This window comes from Gymnoscopelus microlampas (assembly GCF_963454915.1).
Source record: "Gymnoscopelus microlampas genome assembly, chromosome: 3".
Classification (NCBI taxonomy): Eukaryota; Metazoa; Chordata; class Actinopteri; order Myctophiformes; family Myctophidae; genus Gymnoscopelus; species Gymnoscopelus microlampas.
Window position 1 is genome coordinate 5,566,434 of NC_139940.1, and position 21,795 is coordinate 5,588,228.

The 21,795-nt window shown below is 41.3% G+C and overlaps 1 protein-coding gene across 2 annotated transcripts in view; it reads right to left on the reverse strand.

Annotated features, from left to right (window-relative positions):
• Window positions 1-21,795, reverse strand: part of pogzb (pogo transposable element derived with ZNF domain b) — a 71,311-nt gene that overhangs the window by 19,992 nt on the left and 29,524 nt on the right. Inside the window, exons 8-17 of one of the 2 annotated variants that reach the window (XM_084051797.1) lie at window positions 14,181-14,382; window positions 12,328-12,497; window positions 10,737-10,790; window positions 9,248-9,348; window positions 4,644-4,790; window positions 4,209-4,343; window positions 2,725-2,963; window positions 1,820-1,948; window positions 1,297-1,353; window positions 556-665 (exon numbers count right to left, since the gene is read on the reverse strand). In XM_084051797.1, coding sequence (XP_083907923.1) covers window positions 556-665; window positions 1,297-1,353; window positions 1,820-1,948; window positions 2,725-2,963; window positions 4,209-4,343; window positions 4,644-4,790; window positions 9,248-9,348; window positions 10,737-10,790; window positions 12,328-12,497; window positions 14,181-14,382 — 1,344 coding nt within the window. The remainder of the gene's footprint in view (window positions 1-555; window positions 666-1,296; window positions 1,354-1,819; window positions 1,949-2,724; window positions 2,964-4,208; window positions 4,344-4,643; window positions 4,791-9,247; window positions 9,349-10,736; window positions 10,791-12,327; window positions 12,498-14,180; window positions 14,383-21,795) is intronic. The other variant, XM_084051798.1, reaches the window with a different exon arrangement.

Below are 21,795 nucleotides of genomic sequence, written 5' to 3' on the forward strand. Positions count from 1 at the left end.
AGAATGGGCGTTCAGGCCAGACTCACTCCTGAAATCAAATGGAAATGAGATTTCTGGAGGGAGGGTTTACCAGGCTAATGGGATGACACTGTTCTAACACTGTGACTGCATCTGTTCACGTTTTCGCTGGCCAGTGGACACAGACATAGGAAGAGAGATAGACATGGCATGAACATGTCCATGTGCATCCAGACACAGACAGAGACAGAGAGACAGAGAGACAGAGAGACAGAGAGACAGAGAGACAGAGAGACAGAGTGACAGAGAGACAGAGAGACAGAGACAGAGAGACCCAGAGACTGCATGAGGCGCGCATGTAACAGTTTTCTGGGCATAATAATGGTGACCTATTTGTAAAATATTTGGGAATTGAGTTCTTTGGCCTGCTGGCAGTTTGCACAAGAAATGTGACACTGATCAATTTAGTTGAAGGTTTTTGTCCTGCATTATAATTGAACTCTCTCTTGCTTATCTCATACTGTATATACATGTTGGCTACTGAAATCAAACAAGCCAACTTCCATGGATCACATTCAATCACAGACTGGTACTTACTGGTGGTCGTGCAGATGGAGCTGTGATGTGGGTTGAACACCAGGTGTTTGGCCATCTGGTCTCCAGTCTGAGGGACAAAGTCACAGCTGGAACACCTCAACTGGTACGGGCTGGGGACGTTAGAACATAGAACGCATTAGAACACAACACAACATCATAGAACACATTAGAACAGTGATTCTTTAAGGATTAAGGACCCCAGTTTGAATTGCATTATTACCACAGACTCCCCATTTGATACAGACCCGTAAAAAGGTCCATTTACCTAACCTCACGCTGAGAACCAGTGCATTACCACATATTACAACATTACAACACACTAGCCTATTTAGAACTGAGGCCCATTCTAAACCCTAACCTACGTTCTCTGTAAACTTAGATATGATTAAATTCATGTTGCTATATATATAAATATAGCAACAACTACTGTAAAATGACTGGGGACCACCAGGGGTCGAAATGGGACCATTATGGGTCTGTCTGAATCTCTGAGAGTGTACGAACGGAACCAAATGGACCCATAAGGGTCAGGTTTGTACACTCTAAGATAGATTAACACTGAGGATTTGACAGTGTAGATTGGGGTCCCAGAGATAAAAAAGAAAAATGGTGTCAAATGGGGGTCCGTGGCCTATTGGGGGGGTCCTTGAAATTCTAAAGGTTGAGGACCAGTGGACCACTATATAAGAGCATACAGTAACAGTAATATGTAAAACAGAGAAACAGACTGAATGCTCATACCAGGGTGGAGATCTTCTGTGGAGAGGTGTGGAGAAGGCCGTATGCGGTACATGTTTGCTGAGAAAAGAATAAATAAAATAAAGATTAGTAAATACATTGAAGAAACAGCACAATGACATCAATATTGTCCCACAGATACATTCCTGTCCGGTATCATTTCATATTGTACACTTTAAGATATATTAGTAGTTTCGTTCCCTACCTATGTTGAATGCACTTTGGATAAAAGCGTCAGCTAAATGACTGTAATGTAAATGTAATGCGTTAGACTTACTGGATCATGTGGGAGGCGTGTTAAAGGCGTGTTAGAGGTGTGTTAGACTTACTGGATCATGTGGGAGGCGTGTTAGAGGCGTGTTAGAGGTGTGTTAGACTTACTGGATCATGTGGGAGGCGTGTTAGAGGCGTGTTAGAGGTGCGTTAGACTTACTGGATCATGTGGGAGGCGTGTTAGAGGCGTGTTAGAGGTGTGTTAGACTTACTGGATCATGTGGGAGGCGTGTTAAAGGCGTGTTAGACTTACTGGATCATGTGGGAGGCATAGGCCTGTGAGCAGCAGGTGCTGAACGCACACAGCAGACAGCGCACGTAGGTGGGGAAGTGAGCGAAGAGATCGGAGGCATCTGTTCCACACTCCATGCACCTCAGAGTGCTGGAAAACACACACACACCTTATGTCAGTAAATGTCATAATCGCTGTCATAACGGACCCTACACGCAGTTCTGTCAGGTTCTCCGTCTGTGGAACCATTGGCGCACATGTTTGTATATGTCAGAAACTGAACAATGTGGGATATTTGCATTTTATCTTATTGTGTTGTGTTGTATAATTGTGATATGGATCTCCCTGGGTCTGAAATAGAGATTTCATTGAAATTTTATTAGGGGCCATGTCCGCTGAAAGCGTTATTTGAGCTTCCAGCGGGAACAAATACTGCCAAGCTGTATCAAACTCTGCATGCCAGCACGCTGGACATTCATGCTATTCAAGCACTCCTCCATTCATAAAATGCTTCTTTTTGCGGCCAAGGCCCCTCAAAAGATACATCACAAGTGAAATCAAACGTTGAAATAAATGCAACCTGTTTGGATAGCAGCTCAGTTAATTATTCACAGTGGAAATGAATGAGAAACTGTCAACTCAGACAGCTTAAAGCTAATCATGTTAACCACTATCTATCTTACTTATTATTTATAACTCCCGGGGTATTGATACATAAAATATGTTTTTACTGCATGCATTAATACATTTGCATGCTTAAATAAGCAAACTACTTCAGATAAGATAGTGTCGTATCTGAATTGAAATATACTATATACAGTGGCTATTTTCACTGTAGGGTTTTAAGATGTTAAAAGTCAAGGGTCAGGGTTAGCAGTCAGGGGGATACAGTGTTTGGGGTCAGGGGTCAAGTAAGTCGGGCTGACCTCACAGCTGGCTTCCTTCCTATTATCCTCCTCCTCCTCGGATTGGCTGTGATTGGCTGTCTCTGCTCTTCCGTCTTGATGTTGATTGGTCTGACGAGGAGGGGGGCGGGGCGAGCGAGCGTCACTGGATATGGCGGGGGGGCGGGGCGCGCGGGGACCGCCGCCGGATGATGTGTGATCGGCGACCGAGGTGTGACCGGCATTGTGATGGGCGTTGGATGTGACAGCCTGATGGTCACCTGATGAATAATGATAATAACGTTAATTTACAAAATGACACGTTCTTTAAAGGTTCTATGATATTCATTTTCACTTTTTTTATTTTTTATGTTTTTGGGGGGTTTTATGACCCAAAAAATATGAACTTTGAACATTCAGTGGATTTTTGGTGGTCTGGGGTTTTCTGAATAATTAGGCTGAAAAGTATTCTGAGCTTGGCCCTTGGGCAGTGAAGTCACAGGCCATTAATCCCGCCCACTCTCCTCCTCGCCCCTCCCCTATCCTTTCGGCGGGGCGGAGCAGAGGTGACACCCGCAGGCAAAGATTTATTTTTTCATTGCAGTTGAAAAGGCTTTAGAAATGTGGGAGAAAAACACCTGCCATGGATCACTGGAGTGGATTTTTTTGTTAAAACCTTTTACACATGTTTGAAGGACCATGACAAAGACTTTTAATGTGTGGTAAAACTGAATGTCATGAAACCTTTAACCAATTAACTCATTCACTGCTATAGGACGACTTTGAAGACTTTTTTCCAAAGGCCCAGACTTCCAAGGACGACTAAAACGACTTTTGGACGATTTTCTTTACCTTTTTTTAAATTGTGCACACAGAACCAGGAGATAACGTGATCCAAAGATGTATTGCTCCATTCACTTCCCGGTTAAAAGTATTTGGGAAATATTCTGTATCTCGGCTCCTGTGTTTTACATGTATTTTTGACGAGACATGCTATTTCAAATGAAGTATAACAAAAGAACGGGAGGTCACCATGACATTTTTTATTTTTTTTTTCGCGGAAGCACAGTGAAACCCTCAGTGATTAGCAACCATCAGGAGATCGATCATACTGGAGATAAATATTCTGTGACTACTTGAAAAAGGTAAGAAAAATCGCTGGCAGTGGGCAACCGCGGCCAGAAATAAGTTCTGGCAGTGAATGAGTTAAGACCGGGAACGCATAGACTACTGTGTCATTTTAGATTTTTAGCTATAACCACTATCTTATACTTGTAGCTTATACTCCAGCTTGTAGATCTGCTATTTTTGAAATATCTTGAACATACGTATTTCTTTTGGGAAACATTTTTAACTCAAAGTTTTGCTGCTGGAGGTCCCTGGAACAAAATATTGTACAAATGTTCGCTTAAAAAAATATTATGTTAAAAGATTTGCACACATCTTCACGATTTTTCAAAAAATAGCAGATCTACAAGCTCATAGCGCGGCACTCGGTGCACACACGCACACGCACACACACACACCTTGGCCCCGGCAGGAAGGCCCTTGAGTTGTTCTGGACGCTGGAAGCTTTTATGGTCCATATGCTTGTGGTCCATTTTGTCCTTCAGCAAGACGAACTGAAGACGACACTTGTTACAGTGGAAACCCTGTCCTTTCTGATGGACAGACAGACAGACAGACAGACAGACAGACAGACAGACAGACAGACAGACAGACGGTCACTTTGGTGTAATATTCATATATTTTATGCATATTATTAACTGGACTATGTATGGGAACTGGAAATATACTGTCTGGACACTGTTATGATGTTAATATGAACTGGAATATGTACTGGACACGTTTTTGTCCAAGCTCCATCGTTTTAGTTGAGAATGTCAATATTGCAGCATATTAGTACTGCTGTATATTAGTGTATCCTGTAGTATACTAGCAGTGTATGTGTGTTTTCTGACCTTGTGTCTGAGGAAGTGTCCCTGGTAGCTCTGGCTGGTCTTGAAGACTTTCAGACAGAAGACACACATCAGGTGGAAGTATCCTGAATGACACGCCTTGAAATGGTTCACCACGTCACAGTAGAAAGAGGAGCGAAACGAACACACCTGCAGAGGAGAGGAGAGGAGAAGAGAGGAGAGGAGAGGAGAGGAGAGGAGAGGAGAGGAGAGGAAAGAGGTGTGTTATTGTTGTTTTGTTTTTAAACCATTCCTACTTTTTTCAAATTCAAATTCTTTGTAATCTTTTTTTTTTTTTTAAGAAAAAAAATCAAAATCAAAAGATTTCAAAGAAAAATCAGAACATTTTCCATTAAACTAAATAATAAAATACAACTTGTCCCACAAATTTTGAAAATTTCTGATCTTTTAAATAGGCCTTTAAATAGGCTTTAAATAGGTGATTAATTTAATGTATTTTGTAGGTTTGGTCCCGGGGGAACCCCTGCCCTAGACAGATGACACTGCAAATTCAGGTTCTCAAAGTGGCATTCACTCTCAAGAGTTATGGGGGTCTGTGGCTCAATGCATGCCAAACTGGGGGTCCTTGAAATTAAAAAGTTTGAGAACCACTGGAACACAACACTACAGTAGAACATTGCCCTATACTCAGTCTGTCTTTTAATGACACTCTCACACCAGATGGGGGAGCTTTCGAGTCACCGTGGTAGGAGACAACTGAACCCAAGTAAAATGTCAACAAAGATGAAGCCCAAACAACCCCCAAACATCTGCAATGGAACAGCAAGTGTTAAACATACTCTGTGACACAGAATATGTCATAATTAATATTCTGTGACACAGAATATGTCATAATTAATATTCTGTAACACAGAATATGTCATAATTAATATTCTGTAACACAGAATAGTTATATTTAATATTCTGTGACACAGAATATGTCATAATTAATATTCTGTAACACAGAATATGTCATAATTAATATTCTGTAACACATAATAGTTATATTTAATATTCTGTGACACAGAATATGTCATAATTAATATTCTGTAACACAGAATAGTCATATTTAATATTCTGTAACACATAATATGTCATAATTAATATTCCGTAACACAGAATAGTCATATTTAATATTCTGTAACACAGAATAGTCATATTTAATATTCTGTAACACAGAATAGTCATATTTAATATTCCGTAACACAGAATAGTCATATTTAATATTCTGTAACACATAATATGTCATAATTAATATTCCGTAACACAGAATAGTCATATTTAATATTCTGTAACACAGACTAGTCATATTTAATATTATGTAACACAGAATAGTCATATTTAATATTCTGTAACACAGAATAGTCATATTTAATATTCTGTAACACAGAATATGTCATAATTAATATTCCGTAACACAGAATAGTCATATTTAATATTCTGTAACACAGAATAGTCATATTTAATATTCTGTAACACAGAATATGTCATAATTAATATTCCGTAACACAGAATAGTCATATTTAATATTATGTAACACAGAATATGTCATAATTAATATTCTGTAACACAGAATAGTCATATTTAATATTCTGTAACACAGAATATGTCATAATTAATATTCTGTAACACAGAATAGTCATATTTAATATTCTGTAACACAGAATATGTCATAATTAATATTCTGTAACACAGAATAGTCATATTTAATATTCTGTAACACAGAATAGTCATATTTAATATTCTGTAACACAGAATATGTCATATTTAATATTCTGTAACACAGAATAGTCATATTTAATATTCTGTAACACAGAATATGTCATATTTAATATTCTGTAACACAGAATAGTCATATTTAATATTCTGTAACACAGAATATGTCATAATTCATATTCTGTAACACAGAATAGTCATATTTAATATTCTGTAACACAGAATATGTCATAATTAATATTCTGTAACACAGAATATGTCATAATTAATATTCTGTAACACAGAATAGTCATATTTAATATTCTGTAACACAGAATAGTCATAATTAATATTCTGTAACACAGAATAGTCATATTTAATATTCTGTAACACAGAATAGTCATATTTAATATTCTGTAACACAGAATAGTCATATTTAATATTCTGTAACACAGAATAGTCATATTTAATATTCTGTAACACAGAATATGTCATAATTAATATTCTGTAACACAGAATAGTCATATTTAATATTCTGTAACACAGAATATGTCATATTTAATATTCTGTAACACAGAATAGTCATATTTAATATTCTGTAACACAGAATAGTCATATTTAATATTCTGTAACACAGAATAGTCATATTTAATATTCTGTAACACAGAATAGTCATATTTAATATTCTGTAACACAGAATATGTCATAATTAATATTCTGTAACACAGAATATGTCATATTTAATATTCTGTAACACAGAATAGTCATATTTAATATTCTGTAACACAGAATAGTCATATTTAATATTCTGTAACACAGAATAGTCATATTTAATATTCTGTAACACAGAATAGTCATATTTAATATTCTGTAACACAGAATAGTCATATTTAATATTCTGTAACACAGAATAGTCATATTTAATATTCTGTAACACAGAATAGTCATATTTAATATTCTGTAACACAGAATATGTCATATTTAATATTCTGTAACACAGAATAGTCATATTTAATATTCTGTAACACAGAATAGTCATATTTAATATTCTGTAACACAGAATATGTCATATTTAATATTCTGTAACACAGAATAGTCATATTTAATATTCTGTAACACAGAATATGTCATATTTAATATTCTGTAACACAGAATAGTCATATTTAATATTCTGTAACACAGAATAGTCATATTTAATATTCTGTAACACAGAATATGTCATAATTAATATTCTGTAACACAGAATAGTCATATTTAATATTCTGTAACACAGAATATGTCATAATTAATATTCCGTAACACAGAATAGTCATATTTAATATTATGTAACACAGAATAGTCATATTTAATATTCTGTGTAGAATAGAAATAAGACAATGAGTAAATGAGAGAGATAGAGTGAGTGAGTGGGCGAGTGAGTGAGTCAGTGACAGAGTGAGAGAATGAGTGAGTGAGAGAGTAAGTGAGTGAGTGAGTGAGAGAGAGACAAAGAGACAGACAGCTGAACGTCGAACTCCCAGATTAAAATGTATTTTTTGTCTCTGCCATTCAATGTAATAATACTCCATCACACAGAGGTGGCGCTTGGGGGTAAGAAACACTGTCGCATGACAGAGAATAAATGAGGCATGACAGTCACACAACTGATCAGAGACTAAACAGGGATCTGCACAGTGGAGCATAATACAGTCACTGAACATTCCTTGGCATCAAGTCCAAACGTGTGTGATTCCAAAGGAATCTTTTCACTAGTTAGGGTCCCCGGGAGACTCTTTTGGGTCCCAAGCTAAAAAGTTTGGGAACCACTGCGACAAACCAGGGGCGTAGCCACGGGTGGGCTGGGGTGGGCCGCGGCCCCACCCACATAGAAAGCTGGCCCACCCAATCGATTTTGCAAAAAAATAAATGTTTTGGATTTGTATTTTTTTAATAATTATATTTTGATAATAAATCGGTAAAATCAGGCAAAAAAACGAATTAAATAACATAACCCTAACCTAACCCTAATACCGAAATAAAGTAACCAAAAACCGGGAAAAAAGTCACAAAATCCACCCAAAAACCCAGCGCGTGTACATGCGTCGCCAGCGCGCCCACCCGCTCTCGCCTAGGCCCAGCCTATACTAGCGCTCTGTGTTGTAACTTAATGGGTTACATAGTTAATTTGCATGACTGATTTAATTGCTGCTAAATTCATAAAGTATCATATTCAGTTAAAAGCAGAGTTAAAAAGGAGAGATTTCATTTAATACAGTTTATTGATGTTGTTTATTGAGAAACATTGTTTGACACAGTATTGTTACTTTCTATTTGTATACCTAACAAGGGGTTAAGTAAAAAACTGCATGTCCCACAAGGCTTAGCGGTAAACCGGATGTAGAAAGATTCCGGGTCAGTGTTGTTATATTCCAGTGCTATAGACGGGTTTCCTGTTAGTAAACATGAGAGGAATATGACCGCGCAGAGGAGGGGGAAGCCTATGGGTGCGTTTGGAAATTACGCACCGGAGCACACTCGCCTATTAGTTTGTATTGGCCAGTGCGCTCACTGCCGCTCAGGGCTGTATTTTCGAACGCGCCTTTCACCCGGGCATGCGCAGATTGCGCATTCTGCTCTGTGATGACGTCGCGCGGAAATCCGTCTATTGAGCAATACTAGCTCTGTGGAGCGAATGAATCAAAGCTAAGCTAACCAGTCTAAAAGAACGTTGTTTGTACCATTTGTATCCATCTTTTCTTTTCTATATAAAGTACCATTCTTTAATTTCATTTTCGACGCCCTGTCCAATACTTTGATCGTAGTTATTCTACACTCTGGCTACGCCAGTGCGACTAACCCGAAAAAAATCTAATCGACCTCATCCTACACAGTCAACTTTACCTGGCAGGTGTACCCTACACAGTCAACTTTACCTGGCAGGTGTACGGCATCTCTCCCGGCTTGTGATTGGTCTTCATGTGGTTAAGGAAGATGGTCTCGTCGTCAAACGCCCAATCACAGATCTTGCATATACCTGCAGAGGGAGGGGCTTGTGAACACAACCGTTTTCACGAAACATCATGGAACAAGCTTCATCCTAAAGACCCCGCCCCTCTATTACCAGTGGTTCTCAAACTTTGGCACGTCCAAGGTCAAGGACCCCCAAATTGATGTATTTGGTCGCGGACCCCCCCCCCCCATCTGAAAAGATGTGGTGCTGAGTACACCCATACACAACTTGTGTTGTTTAAATATCTCAAAAGTAGTCAAAACTTTTCACAAACTTTCACGAAGTAAAATAAAATAAATAAAATAAAAATCCAACTTTGAGAACCATTGATCTATGCTATTAGTACTACTATATTAGTACTACCAGTAGGACTAGTATTAGTAGGCTACTAAGATTAGTATTAGTATTAGCACTAGTAGTATGTGTCCTTCATGCTACTAACGGTATGGAGAGAATATCGAGAAAATCGCAAAATGCATGCAAATCTTTAAATATGTATTTTTTAAAGCGAACATTTGTAACTGTCAAGTGTCTCAACAAATGTGTTACTTTTTTCTGAAAAACTATTTGTTGCTATATCAGTGGTGCTCAAACTTTCTCTTGTTAAGGACTCCCAAAAGGTATATATTTGTATCCGTGTCCTTCTCCTTTTATAACGTGTCTGAGCTGAGCTGTTTGTCTTGTTTTGTCTTTGTTTAAAATCAATAAACATACTATTGAAAAGAAAAACTCCCAAAATGATGTTTTTGGCCGCCGATCCCCATCAAAATATGATGTTCCCAGGGACCCCCCCCCCCCCCCGAAAAAAGAAAATATTTGAGTAAAAAATGTTTAAAAAAAATATACGTATTCAAAGATTTGCACAAAATGTTCAAGATTTTTTAAAAATAGTAGATCTACAAGCTCGTAGCGCGGCACCGAGTGCCGCGCTACGAGCTTGTAGATCTGCTATTTTTGAATAACCAAAGTATAAAAATAATGGTAATAGCTAAAATCTAAAATGACACATATGCGTTCCCGAATTGATTGGGTTAATAACTCTGATCATCCATCAGTGACTAGGACCTCTATCCTGTTACTGACAATAAAAGAGAGGAGATGAGTCCGCGTGACGTTAGTACGTTGTTTACGTTAATTAAGTTATTTAAGTTATTTAAGTTATTTAAGTTAGTCTCTCATCGTCTCTGCCTGACAACATGGGAGTGATATGTGTTTGTTGGACGATGCGACGCGCCAGCGGTCCCCGACGCAAAATAAACAGTGAATGAGAATCATGAGGCTCATTAAAGTATCCTACGCCTACAGAGTTAAATGGATATTTATTTTTTGCGGCGATGTAAAGTTTGAAAGATCATTCGATCTTCACATCAAAGAAAAGAAAAGAGTAGATCATAAAAACGTTCATTACTTACATAGTGCTGGATCACGCAACGTGGCGTTATTCTTTACGGCAAAATTATGTTCCTCTGTAACGGACAGTTAATATTATATAACTATTATTATTTGTAAGCATGGTTGTTAGTGGCATTGATGTTATTTGCTGCTTTGATCACATAGCGTTATTCTCTACTACTCCATGTCATGGCATGCTACTTATGTCTCTCTGTAAAGTTTACAGAGAGACATAAGTGTAAACAATGGTAATGGACAGTCGGCCTGGAACACGGTAGGGTAGCCTATTAATGTGTGAGCATTTTCGTCGGTGTCACTAGTAAAATGTTTAATAGAAATACACCGAGAGAGTGCCCGCCATAGAGTTGCACGCTGCGCACGTCAAAGAGAAATACAAAATGAATTGATTTGACGATGAACATGTGACATAGTGTGTTGGAGGGCTGGGCGATATGACTTCAAATCACGATTACCGGTATTTAAAACTTTTTTTTGTACACACTTCTTTTTTACACCGCCCTCATTGTTCTCTGACAAGATCGACTGATATACAAGAAAACAAATATACGTGTGTGTGTTAAAAAACGATCTGCTTCGTGATTATTTGAGTAATCTACAGCAAGATTAAGTCGGTTCTAGTCCAGGTTCTGGTGTAAGTCGAGGTTCTAAATGTTGGTTTCCATATAAGTATTATTTTGGGTTAACCAATTAACCCCCAGCATCCGTATTGTGGGGAAAGCTTTAGCAGAAAATAGCCGTTTCGACAAGCTCACAACGTATAGAGCTCTGAGGGACACCACTCAACCATATGGAGTTTGAGTGGTCATTCACTGCCAAGGACGACTAATGACGAGACATCGTCCAAACGCCCAACCGCCCTCAGAAATCGTCCAAACGCACTCACTGCCAAGGACGACTTTGGGCGACTTTTTATTTTATTTTTTTCCACACAGAACCAGGAGATAACGTGATCCGAAGATTTGCTGCTGCGTTCATTTCCTGGTTAAAGTATTTGGGAAATATTCTGTATCTGGGCTCCTGTGTTTTACTATGTATTTTTGAGCGAGACATGCTATTTTCAACGGCGTATAACGAACGAACGGGAGGTCGCGATGACATGTTTCTTTTTCCCGTGGAAGCACAGTGAAACACTCCGTGATTAGCAACCACGAGGGGATCCATCATACTGGAGATAAATATTCTGTGACTACTTGAAAAGGGTAAGAAAATCTAAAAATCGCTGTCAGTCTGGGCTTCATTTATTTATGTATTTACTCTGGCAGTGGAAGAGTTAATTGCCCAGCCCTAGTGTGTGTGTGTGTGTGTGTGTGTGTGTGTGTGTGTGTGTGTGTGTGTGTGTGTGTGTGTGTGTGTGTGTGTGTGTGTGTGTGTGTGTGTGTGTGCGTGCGTGCGTGCGTGCGTGCGTGCGTGCGTGCGTGCGTGCGTGCGTGCGTGCGTGCGTGCGTGCGTGCGTGCGTGCGTGCGTGCGTGCGTGCGTGCGTGCGTGCGTGCGTGCGTGCGTGCGTGCGTGCGTGCGTGCGTGCGTGCGTGCGTGTGTGTGTGTCTGTGTGTGTGTGTGTGTGTGTGTGGGGGGGGGGGCAGGGTTCTTACTGGGGTAGGTGGTGGGGGTGTGGACGAGGTTTTGGTGGTTCTTGAGCTGCTGAGGGGAGGAGAACAGCCTGTAACACTCTCTACACGTGGTCACGTCCTCCTCTCTGCCGCCGGCCGTCACCTTGGGGACCATTATCACCTCACAGTGACACAGCATGTGCTGCATGAGCCTGGACACACACACGCACACACACACACACACACACACACACACACACACACACACAATACAATTAAGCAATATTACACGAGAGAGGGTGCTTTACCGTCATTATTGGCACGCCAGTGATGCGGTCAGGAACGAGGCGAAGCCGAGTTCCGCGAGCATCACTGAAGTGCCAATAATGTAAGGTAAAGCACCCCCTCTCGTGTAATATTGCTTAATTGTACAACAGTTACCAACAAAACACATCCAAATGTATTCATATTGTGGGGCAATTAATAAAATGTTTCGCTATTGTCCGTTTCCCTGTAAATAGTTTTTGACTGAGAGACATAAAATAGTCCCTGTAGCAGTGCTTTGAGTTTGAGGCACCGTCTCATCAACACAGCTGAGCTATCAATGCTTGCGCAGTGGAATGAATTCCAGTAGGCTATATGCTCCGTCGTACGACCGTGTCACGCGGCCAAAATAACTGATCTACAAGCTGACAACGCGTCGCGATGGCGACGCGTTGTGAACTTGTAGATCGGCTATTTTCGCCATGCGATACCTTCGTACGATAAAGTATAACATACACTGGACTGTTAACGAAATGGGAGTAATTTTACTTTACACAGGAGGATATTTATAACCTTCTAACCATTGATCAACCATAAGTCCACCAAATAAGTCAAAATTAACAACATAGTCCGTTTTGCATAGCTGTTTGTTCTCCGGTGGCGGCGGTGGGTCAGGCTACTGTCTGTTTGTTTTCCTACCGTGGGACAGCGTGACTTCACAGCACAGCTGTGCCATATATGGTCTAATCAGGTGCGGACTGGACTGCAGTGCGGAGTGATTTATTAATGTGATTAGGCCCGTGCTATGATGCTGGTTTGAAGCACGGCTAGAAAGCTATTTCAACCAATCAGATTGCTTGGTCGGAACTACCTGTTGTATAATACTTTGTTAGTCTACCTCTACCACAATGCTTGACAATGATAAAGGTACTTTTTTACCCATTAAGACCTGGGACACATCTGTGTCACTTTTTGATTCGAGTTAAAAAGCATTATTTTACACTTTGGCTATTAAAAAATAGCAGATCTACAAGCTCATAGCGCGGCACCGAGTGCCGCGCTATGAGCTTGAAGATCTGCTATTTTTGAAAAATCTTGAAAATGTGTGCAAATCTTTGTATATATATATTCTTTTAAAGCAAACATTAACTCAAATCTTTGCTTCTGGGGGGGTCCCTGGAACAAAATATTTTGAGATGGGGGTCCGTGGCCAAATACATATAATTCTGGGGGTCCTTGACATGAAAAAGATTGGGGGCACCACTGATATAGAAACATGTTTTTTTCAGAATACTGTTGGGATTTAGAAGACATTTGTAGAATCGGCCTCAGGTCTTAATGGGTTAAACTAGTGAGGACCAGTTTAATGAAGTTTTGCCAGCAGGAGCGTGTGGCAGCTAAGCAGCAGTACAGTGAAGCAGGCAGCAAGACAAGCAGAAACCTAGTGAATGCAAAAAGCCGTATTTAAAGGAACCTCTTTGTGAAGGCGTGAGCTGTGATTGGAGTATGAATGTGTGACGCAATGACCAGCAGAGCTGTGAATGCTGGGGAATAGGAGGCTAGGCTGACTTAGAGGACATTTGTAGAATGGGCCTCAGGTCTTGATGGGTTTTTCAGTAAGGTACACTGACCCGATGTTGTTCATCAGTCTGCTGCGGCAGATCTGACACTGGAAGCACCTCTGGCCCAGGTTCTCGTTGTGGATGATGGGTTCCTTCTGGTTGCCCTCGGCCCGTCCGTAGTAGAACTCCTCCACCGTCATCACCACCTTGGGCGCGCTGGGCGGGGCCGAGGCGCTCAGAGCGGGATTGGGGGGCGTGGCTGTAGCGGTCACTGAACGACAACAACAACAAAGAAAGAAATCTATGGTTATTTTCATTTTCAACCCAAACAGTGATTTCCAACCTTTGGGCCACGGGGGACCACTGGTGGTGCCGTGAGGATATTGTAAGCAGTGGTGTAAAGTAACTAAGTAAATTTACTCAAGTATACTTAAGTACAATTTTGAGGTACTTTTACTTTACTGGAGTATTTCCAATTGTCTATACTGTTACTTCTACCCCACTACATCTCAGAGGCAAAATTATACTTTTACTCCACTACAATTATTTGAAAACTTTAGTTACAACTTACTTTGCACTATAAATGCTTACATTATAAAACATACATTAACCACTTTAGCCCCATTTTATACCTAGGCTATTTGAAAATAGCAGATCTACAAGCTTGCGTCGCATCGCGACACGTTGTGAGCTTGGAGATCTACTATTTTCAAACATTTTAGTACTTTTACTTTTGGTACTTTAAGTGCATTGTGATACCAATACTTGTGTACTTTTACTCAAGTAAATTTTGAATTCCAGACTTTTACTTGTAACAGAGTACTTCTACATTGCAGTATTGATACTTTTACTTAAGTAAAACATTTGAGAACTTTTCCCACCACTGATTGCAAGTGGGCCCCCAAATAATTGGCAGCCATGTTGAACATGAAGGTGTTACCAATTATACTAATTCATGCTCTGTTCCATTTAGTGTAGCACAGTGGTTCTGAATCTCAAACCTTTTTAATTTCAAGGATGCCCATAACTCTGTATAAATGGAACCAAATGGACCCGTAAGTACACACTCAAGAGTTACACACCCGTAAAGGCCATTTTTTTAAACAAATTGCAAAACACTAGGGATTAAGTGGTCAATCCTTTCATTGATATATAATAGTATTTAATATATAAAAATATGCACTTCTCAATTATTCCATTAACTGAAACATTTATCGATACAATAATTGCTATGACAATAATCGATGGCTGTAGCCCTATGTAACACTGTACATTAAGGCCGGGTCTATAATGCATTGTAAACACATTTATAATGCATTACATATTATGCACTTATAAGGCATTATAACAGTTGTTATAAATGTTTATAATTATCCATAACATCTTATAACAAGGTTTATGAAGCATTATAAGTGCTGAGTCACAATGCATTCATTATAAGCTTGTACATCTGCTATTTTTGTCTTTTGTTTTTAACACAAATATTCTCTTCTGGGGGTCCCTGGCACAAATGTATTTTCACTTATGGAAGCTCATTTCCACCAAGGTGATGGGTTTATAACGAGAAACTATCAAATATTTACTTATCTCAAAATAATGAAAACTTTCTCAAAATGAGTATCTGACAATTATGACTTATATCTCAAAAGAATGACTAGTAGAGTTAGTATCACAAAATGACTTGTTTCTCAAATGACAAGTCTTTATTTTCTAGATAAGTCATTATTTTTAGACACCAAGTCATTATTTCAAGAAAGTTTCTCATTAAAGTATATTGTACAATATATCACCATTAATATGAGCATTAATCTATCTTCAATCAAAGGATATATCATCAATGAAATTGAAATACAGTATATAAAGCCCTGCATATGTACAGTACAGACTATGGACTGACAGTACAGTGTCAGCCAGCCTCCACAGTGGGTCTATGGATCATTTATGTACAGATTATCAACAGTGAATATGAGCAATATACAATCTATTAACAGTGAAATAATGACTAATAAGATCACGTTTTCATGACTTCCATATTGCCTTGTGTGTGATGTTATATGATTGTAATGATCTGAAACTGAAACGAATGAAATCCCAAACCTGGAAAGTTTATTTGCAAAAGAAAATCTGCAAAAGTCACATTATATACCAGCAGTCCACAAAATTCAAATGAAAACAAGTGTTTATAGCAACATATAACATAGTGAAGTATGCCAGCACTGTTACTGTACAGTATAGAACATACTAACTATACAGTACCAGTACTGTTATCCAATGTATATAGAACATACCAGTATACCCGTACCGAACATAGTAAACCAACAGTTATCCACTATACAGAACATAGTAATGTATAACAACAGTTATCCAATATGCAGAACATACTTTGTAGTTATACCAACTCACGTGACAGTGAATTTGAGGAAAAGCTGATTATGGGAGCTTGCAGAACTGCTATTTTCTGCTGAATGTTTGCCCCAGAATGGAGACGCTAGGGTCCTAAACCCAAGGACAACTTTGTTTTTTTACAACCAAGGTTTACGTTTTAGCTTGTAATTAAAGTAAATAAAAGAGTGTTTAAAAAAAAATATATTTACTGCTATCTATAGTTTTAGCAATTTTCGCGATCTTTTTTACAGTGGGCGGGGGCATTCGGGCAGGTGGCTAAATATGTATTTTGTATGCAGACTCACTACAGTGTTTGCAAACTACCTGATTCACTGTGACTTGTGACATGTACATATCGAAGTAGCTTTCCACATGTCCCCTGGTGTGGTTAAATTCCTTAGGAAAATTATCTCTGTTCAATAAATGTACAAGTACAGTACAATGTCCCCAAAGGAGCTTTCCGGTTAGGATAAGGATAAGTCCATCCATAAGTCCGGTATGTCCATCTTGGCCTTCATTTAGCATTCCAGCATCTTTGAACATGTATGTTTGACATTAGTATGTAGACATTAACAATGGGGGGAGAGCTGGACTTCAAGTATACCAGTACTGTTATCCATCGTGTATACTAGAACATAGTAAAGTAACAGCACCAAAAACAATCATAAAGTTAAGATTAAGACTAGGTGTTTTGGACCAGTTTCTCGTTCACTTGATTGAAGCCATGGCGACTTCAAAGATCAAAGACAGACAAGTGAGTACTAGTACTGGATGCAACCTCCAGACCTCCTGCTGGGGCTAGAGGGCGTGCACAGCCAGTTCACACAATGGGGGCCAACAGTTCCTACATCCTACATCCCAAAAGCAGTGGGCGCAGTGTCGAAGCGGCCTGGCTGGGACATGAAATGCAGGGTAGCCGACTTGACTCGCCAGAGCGACGCAGATTCTGCAGAGTGTGAGAACACGATGCTGAGGGACTCACTGAGTGAGAGATGCACCACACAACGCAGTCTAGAGGAGAGTTTCTGAGAGTGAGAGATGCACCACACAACGCAGTCTTGAGGAGAGTTTCTGAGAGTGAGAGATGCACCACACAATGCAGTCTTGAGGAGAGTTTCTGAGAGTGAGAGATGCACCACACAACGCAGTCTAGAGAAGCTTGAGTGACTGGAGAGCCAGATCAGCGAGGCGAAGGGGCAGCAGCAGGCCCCGTTGGCAGGAAAACCGCAAACTAGCAAGTACGTCAGCCGAACTGGACAAACGTTAGGGACTTTTCCACCTTAAAAAAAAAAAAGTGTGAGGCCATGGCGACCCTCGCATCAAGTTAGCAAGCTTGGCTGAAAGAGCCGATGTTGCAGAAATCCCTGCGTGACTGGACCCTGGACCGTGTCCGCACCCAGCTCAGGGACGCCGAGGAGGACCTTGTCAGCCAGCAGGCGATGGATGCGCACCTGCACGACGAGGTCCTCGCCGGCCTCTACTTGCCGTGCTCTCGAAAACAAGATGCATGACCTCAAGGGCAACATCAGAGTGCTGTGCAGAGTGCGTCCTCCTGTGGATGGAGAAATGAGCTGTATCCATGTCCACGACATCAGGGCACTGACTCTGATCAAGCCGGAGGAGTTAACCATGACAGAAGACCGACAGAAGCCCCACCTCTTCAGGTTTGGCCAGGTGTCGGATCCCCATGTGTCCCAGGAAGAGGTCTTCAATGAGATCTCCCTGACAGTACAGTCGGTCCTGGATGGATCCAGCGTGTGCTGCGTGGCATACGGCCAGACGGGCAGTGGCAAGACCTTCACCGTGGAGGGTGGTGCCACGGAGGAGAACAAGGGGCTCATTCCAAGGGCGGAGCAGCAGCTGCTGGATGGAAGGAGGAGACGGGAGGAGGAACAAGGCTGGCAGTACAAAGGAGCTTTCCGGTATGTCCATCTTGGCCTTCATTTAGCATTCCAGCATCTTTGAACATGTATGTTTGACATTATTATGTAGACATTAATAATGGGGGGAGAGCTGGACTTCAAGTATACCTGTTATCCACCGTGTATACTAGAACATAGTAAAGTAACAGCACCAAAAACAATCATAAAGAAGTAGTGTGTTGGACTAGTTTCTCGTTCACTTGGTTGAAGCCATGGCGACTTCAAAGATCAAAGACAGACAGGTGAGGACTAGCAGCCATCTGCTGGATGCAACCTCCAGACCTCCTGCTGGGGCTAGAGGGCGTGCACAGTCAGTTCACACAATGGGGGCCAACAGTTCCTACATCCTCCATCCCAAAAGTAGTGGGCGCAGTGTCAAAGCGGCCTGGCTGGGACATAAAGGGCAGGGTATCCGACTTGACTCGCCAGAGCCCGGAGCGACGCAGATTCTGCAGAGTGTGAGAACACGATGCTGAGGGACTCACTGAGTGAGAGACGCACCACACAACGCAGTCTATAGAGAAGCTTGAGTGACTGGCGAGCCAGATCAGCGAGGCGAAGGGGCAGCAGCAGGCCCCGTTGGCAGGAAAACCGCAAACTAGCAAGTACGTCAGCCGAACTGGACAAACGTTAGGGACTTTTCCACCTTCTAAAACAAAAGTGTGAGGCCATGGCGACCCTCGCATCAAGTCAGCAAGCTGGGCTGAAAGAGCCGATGTTGTGGAAATCCCTGCGTGACTGGACCCTGGACCGTGTCCGCACCCAGCTCAGGGACACCGAGGAGGACCTTGCCAGCCAGCAGGCGATGGATGCGCACCTGCACGACGAGGTCCTCGCCGGCTGCGCTACTCGCCGTGCCCTCGAAAACAAGATGCATGACCTCAAGGGCAACATCAGAGTGCTGTGCAGAGTGCGTCCTCCTGTGGATGGAGAAATGAGCTGTATCCATGTCCACGACATCAGGGCACTGACTCTGATCAAGCCTGAGGAGTTAACCATGACAGAAGACCGACAGAAGCTCTACCTCTTCAGGTTTAGTCAGGTGTTGGGTCCCCATGTGTCCCAGGAAGAGGTCTTCAATGAGGTCTCGCTGCCCGTCCAGTCGGTCCTGGATGGATCCAGCATGTGCTGCGTGGCATACGGGCAGACGGGCAGTGGCAAGACCTTCACCGTGGAGGGTGGTGCCACGGAGGAGAGCAAGGGGCTCGTTCCCAGGGCGGTTGCAGCAGCTGCTGGATGGAGGGAGGAGACGGGAGGAGGAACAAGGCTGGCAGTACTCCTTCAAGGTGAGTCTCGTTGATGTTTGTGGAGAGACGGTAACAGACATGCTGGCCAGCGTGGTGGACGAGGGGGCACGGCAGGAGGTCTGCAAGGTCATGGTCACCTCAGAAGAGGTGGTGCGTCATGTGATGGATGCAGCCACCCAGCGTTGTGTGGCTGCTGGGGCCGGCAATCCAGAAGCACTCCTCTGGTGTACATTCACTGCTCCACCTGGATGTGCACGGGACAGACCCCAACAGGCGGATCCAATACCACTCTTCCTTGTGCCTGGTGGATGTGAATGGCAACATGCAGACCCAGGACTCTCTACCAGTCTTCAGTGGTGGAAAAAATACTCAAATGTTTTACTTAAGTAAAAGTAAATTCAAAATGTACTTGAGTAAAAGTATAAAAGTATTTGCATCAAAAGGTAAAGGTAAAACTCTTAAAGTACCAAAAGTACTCATTATACAAAATGTCCCATTTTAAGTTTTCAAATCTTTTACAAATCTTTTAAAAATAGCAGCTAGTCGCAAGTCTCATCACCTCTCTAATTTAGTGAATGAATCCCAGGACCATTATCCATTCTATTCTTGGACTGCTTCAGGACGTCTGACAGTAGCCTATGCCTACCTACAGACTACAGTACTTAATGGGTCGACACAATGGACCATTGATATGCACGAGTCGGCAGCTTTTGTAGCTTGGTAAAAGGTGCGAATGGCACAGCCGATGTATATATTGTTGTCGGAGGAGCAGATTTTTCTTTTCTGGCCAGCGTCTTTCAGCGGCTACACTGGGCCAGAGCTCCATTGCCCAACAGACGCTTCTCTTCTGTTCAGTTCTGGGTGATCAGCTCTGCTTCGTCCTCCTGGCCGTTTGCTGTGAGACGATTTCGTTCCAGGTTTCTTTGCCTGATGCAGGACAAGTGTTCGTCGCTTAATTCGTGGTGGATGAGTGAGGAGCGCTGAAAGTTGGTGCATTTGTTTGATCTGTGCATACGCGAGTCCGTTTTGTTGCATTTAGTACAAAGGTCACAGTACATGAAGAACAGTACATCGTCCTCAGAGAGACGCAACCATTGGAATGAGGTGAGGAACCTGGTTCCCTTTTCTTTGGAGGTTTTCTTTTTGAAGTTTCAACATCGACTACAACTCCAATTTCAGAAGGCTTAGCTGAAACATAGGCAGGCGTAAGTCTTCGTTTCACCTCTTGCATGGTACTCTTGGTAGGCAGAGCAGGGGCTGAGGCAGGGAAGAGGACATCAGAGGTAGATTTAGAAGCAGAAAATATACACCGGCAACAATTTGAAGGCCAGCAATATATTCTATCTTCTTCTTTGTTCTTTAAAAAAAATGTTATGATGACATTTTAACAATAAATGACTGGTGTCAGCGACTGCCTGGTCTAACTATCAACTAAAGCGCACTTCATGTAATCATGCCTGTGACCGATCACGCCTTTGGCTCGAGATTTTTTCCCCCGTAAAGATGTGTTACTCCTTTGAGAAAGGCAATGCAACAGCGGTTCCCAACCATTTCTGGATCAGGGCCCACTTGAGAATCTCTTAAGTCTTCGCGGCCCACCCATCTGACCACTTAACACGGCAGCCAAATGGCTGCCGTGTTAATTGGTCTGCCATGTGTATTCTAATGATCAATCGATTGTTTTCCGGTTTTTCGATATCACAATTAAAACACATTTTTCAAGGTTTTGTTAGCAGTGATGTTGCATTTCTAACACTGGTGCATATCATTAAGAAAGGACGCACTCATATCACCTTCGATGCGTCCACGGGGCACATGGTACGTTACCCTGCTAATGCTACCTTATGTACAAACAAAATCCTTGTTTAAATCATAGAAAAACTAAAGAAAAATCCCTGTCATAAATAATAATAATAATAATTCCAGCTGACATTGCCATTTGCACAGACTCAGACCCGGGATCACAAGTTTCAACAACAACCTGAAACGTGACCGTCTTAACTAGACTTCCAGCGCCGAAATCGCTCGTTGCTCTTAATAATTCACCACAGTGGTTGTTATAGTGATATAAAAAATTGCTTTATAGATATTATTATAATAATTATTTTTATAATTACAATTCCACCAAAA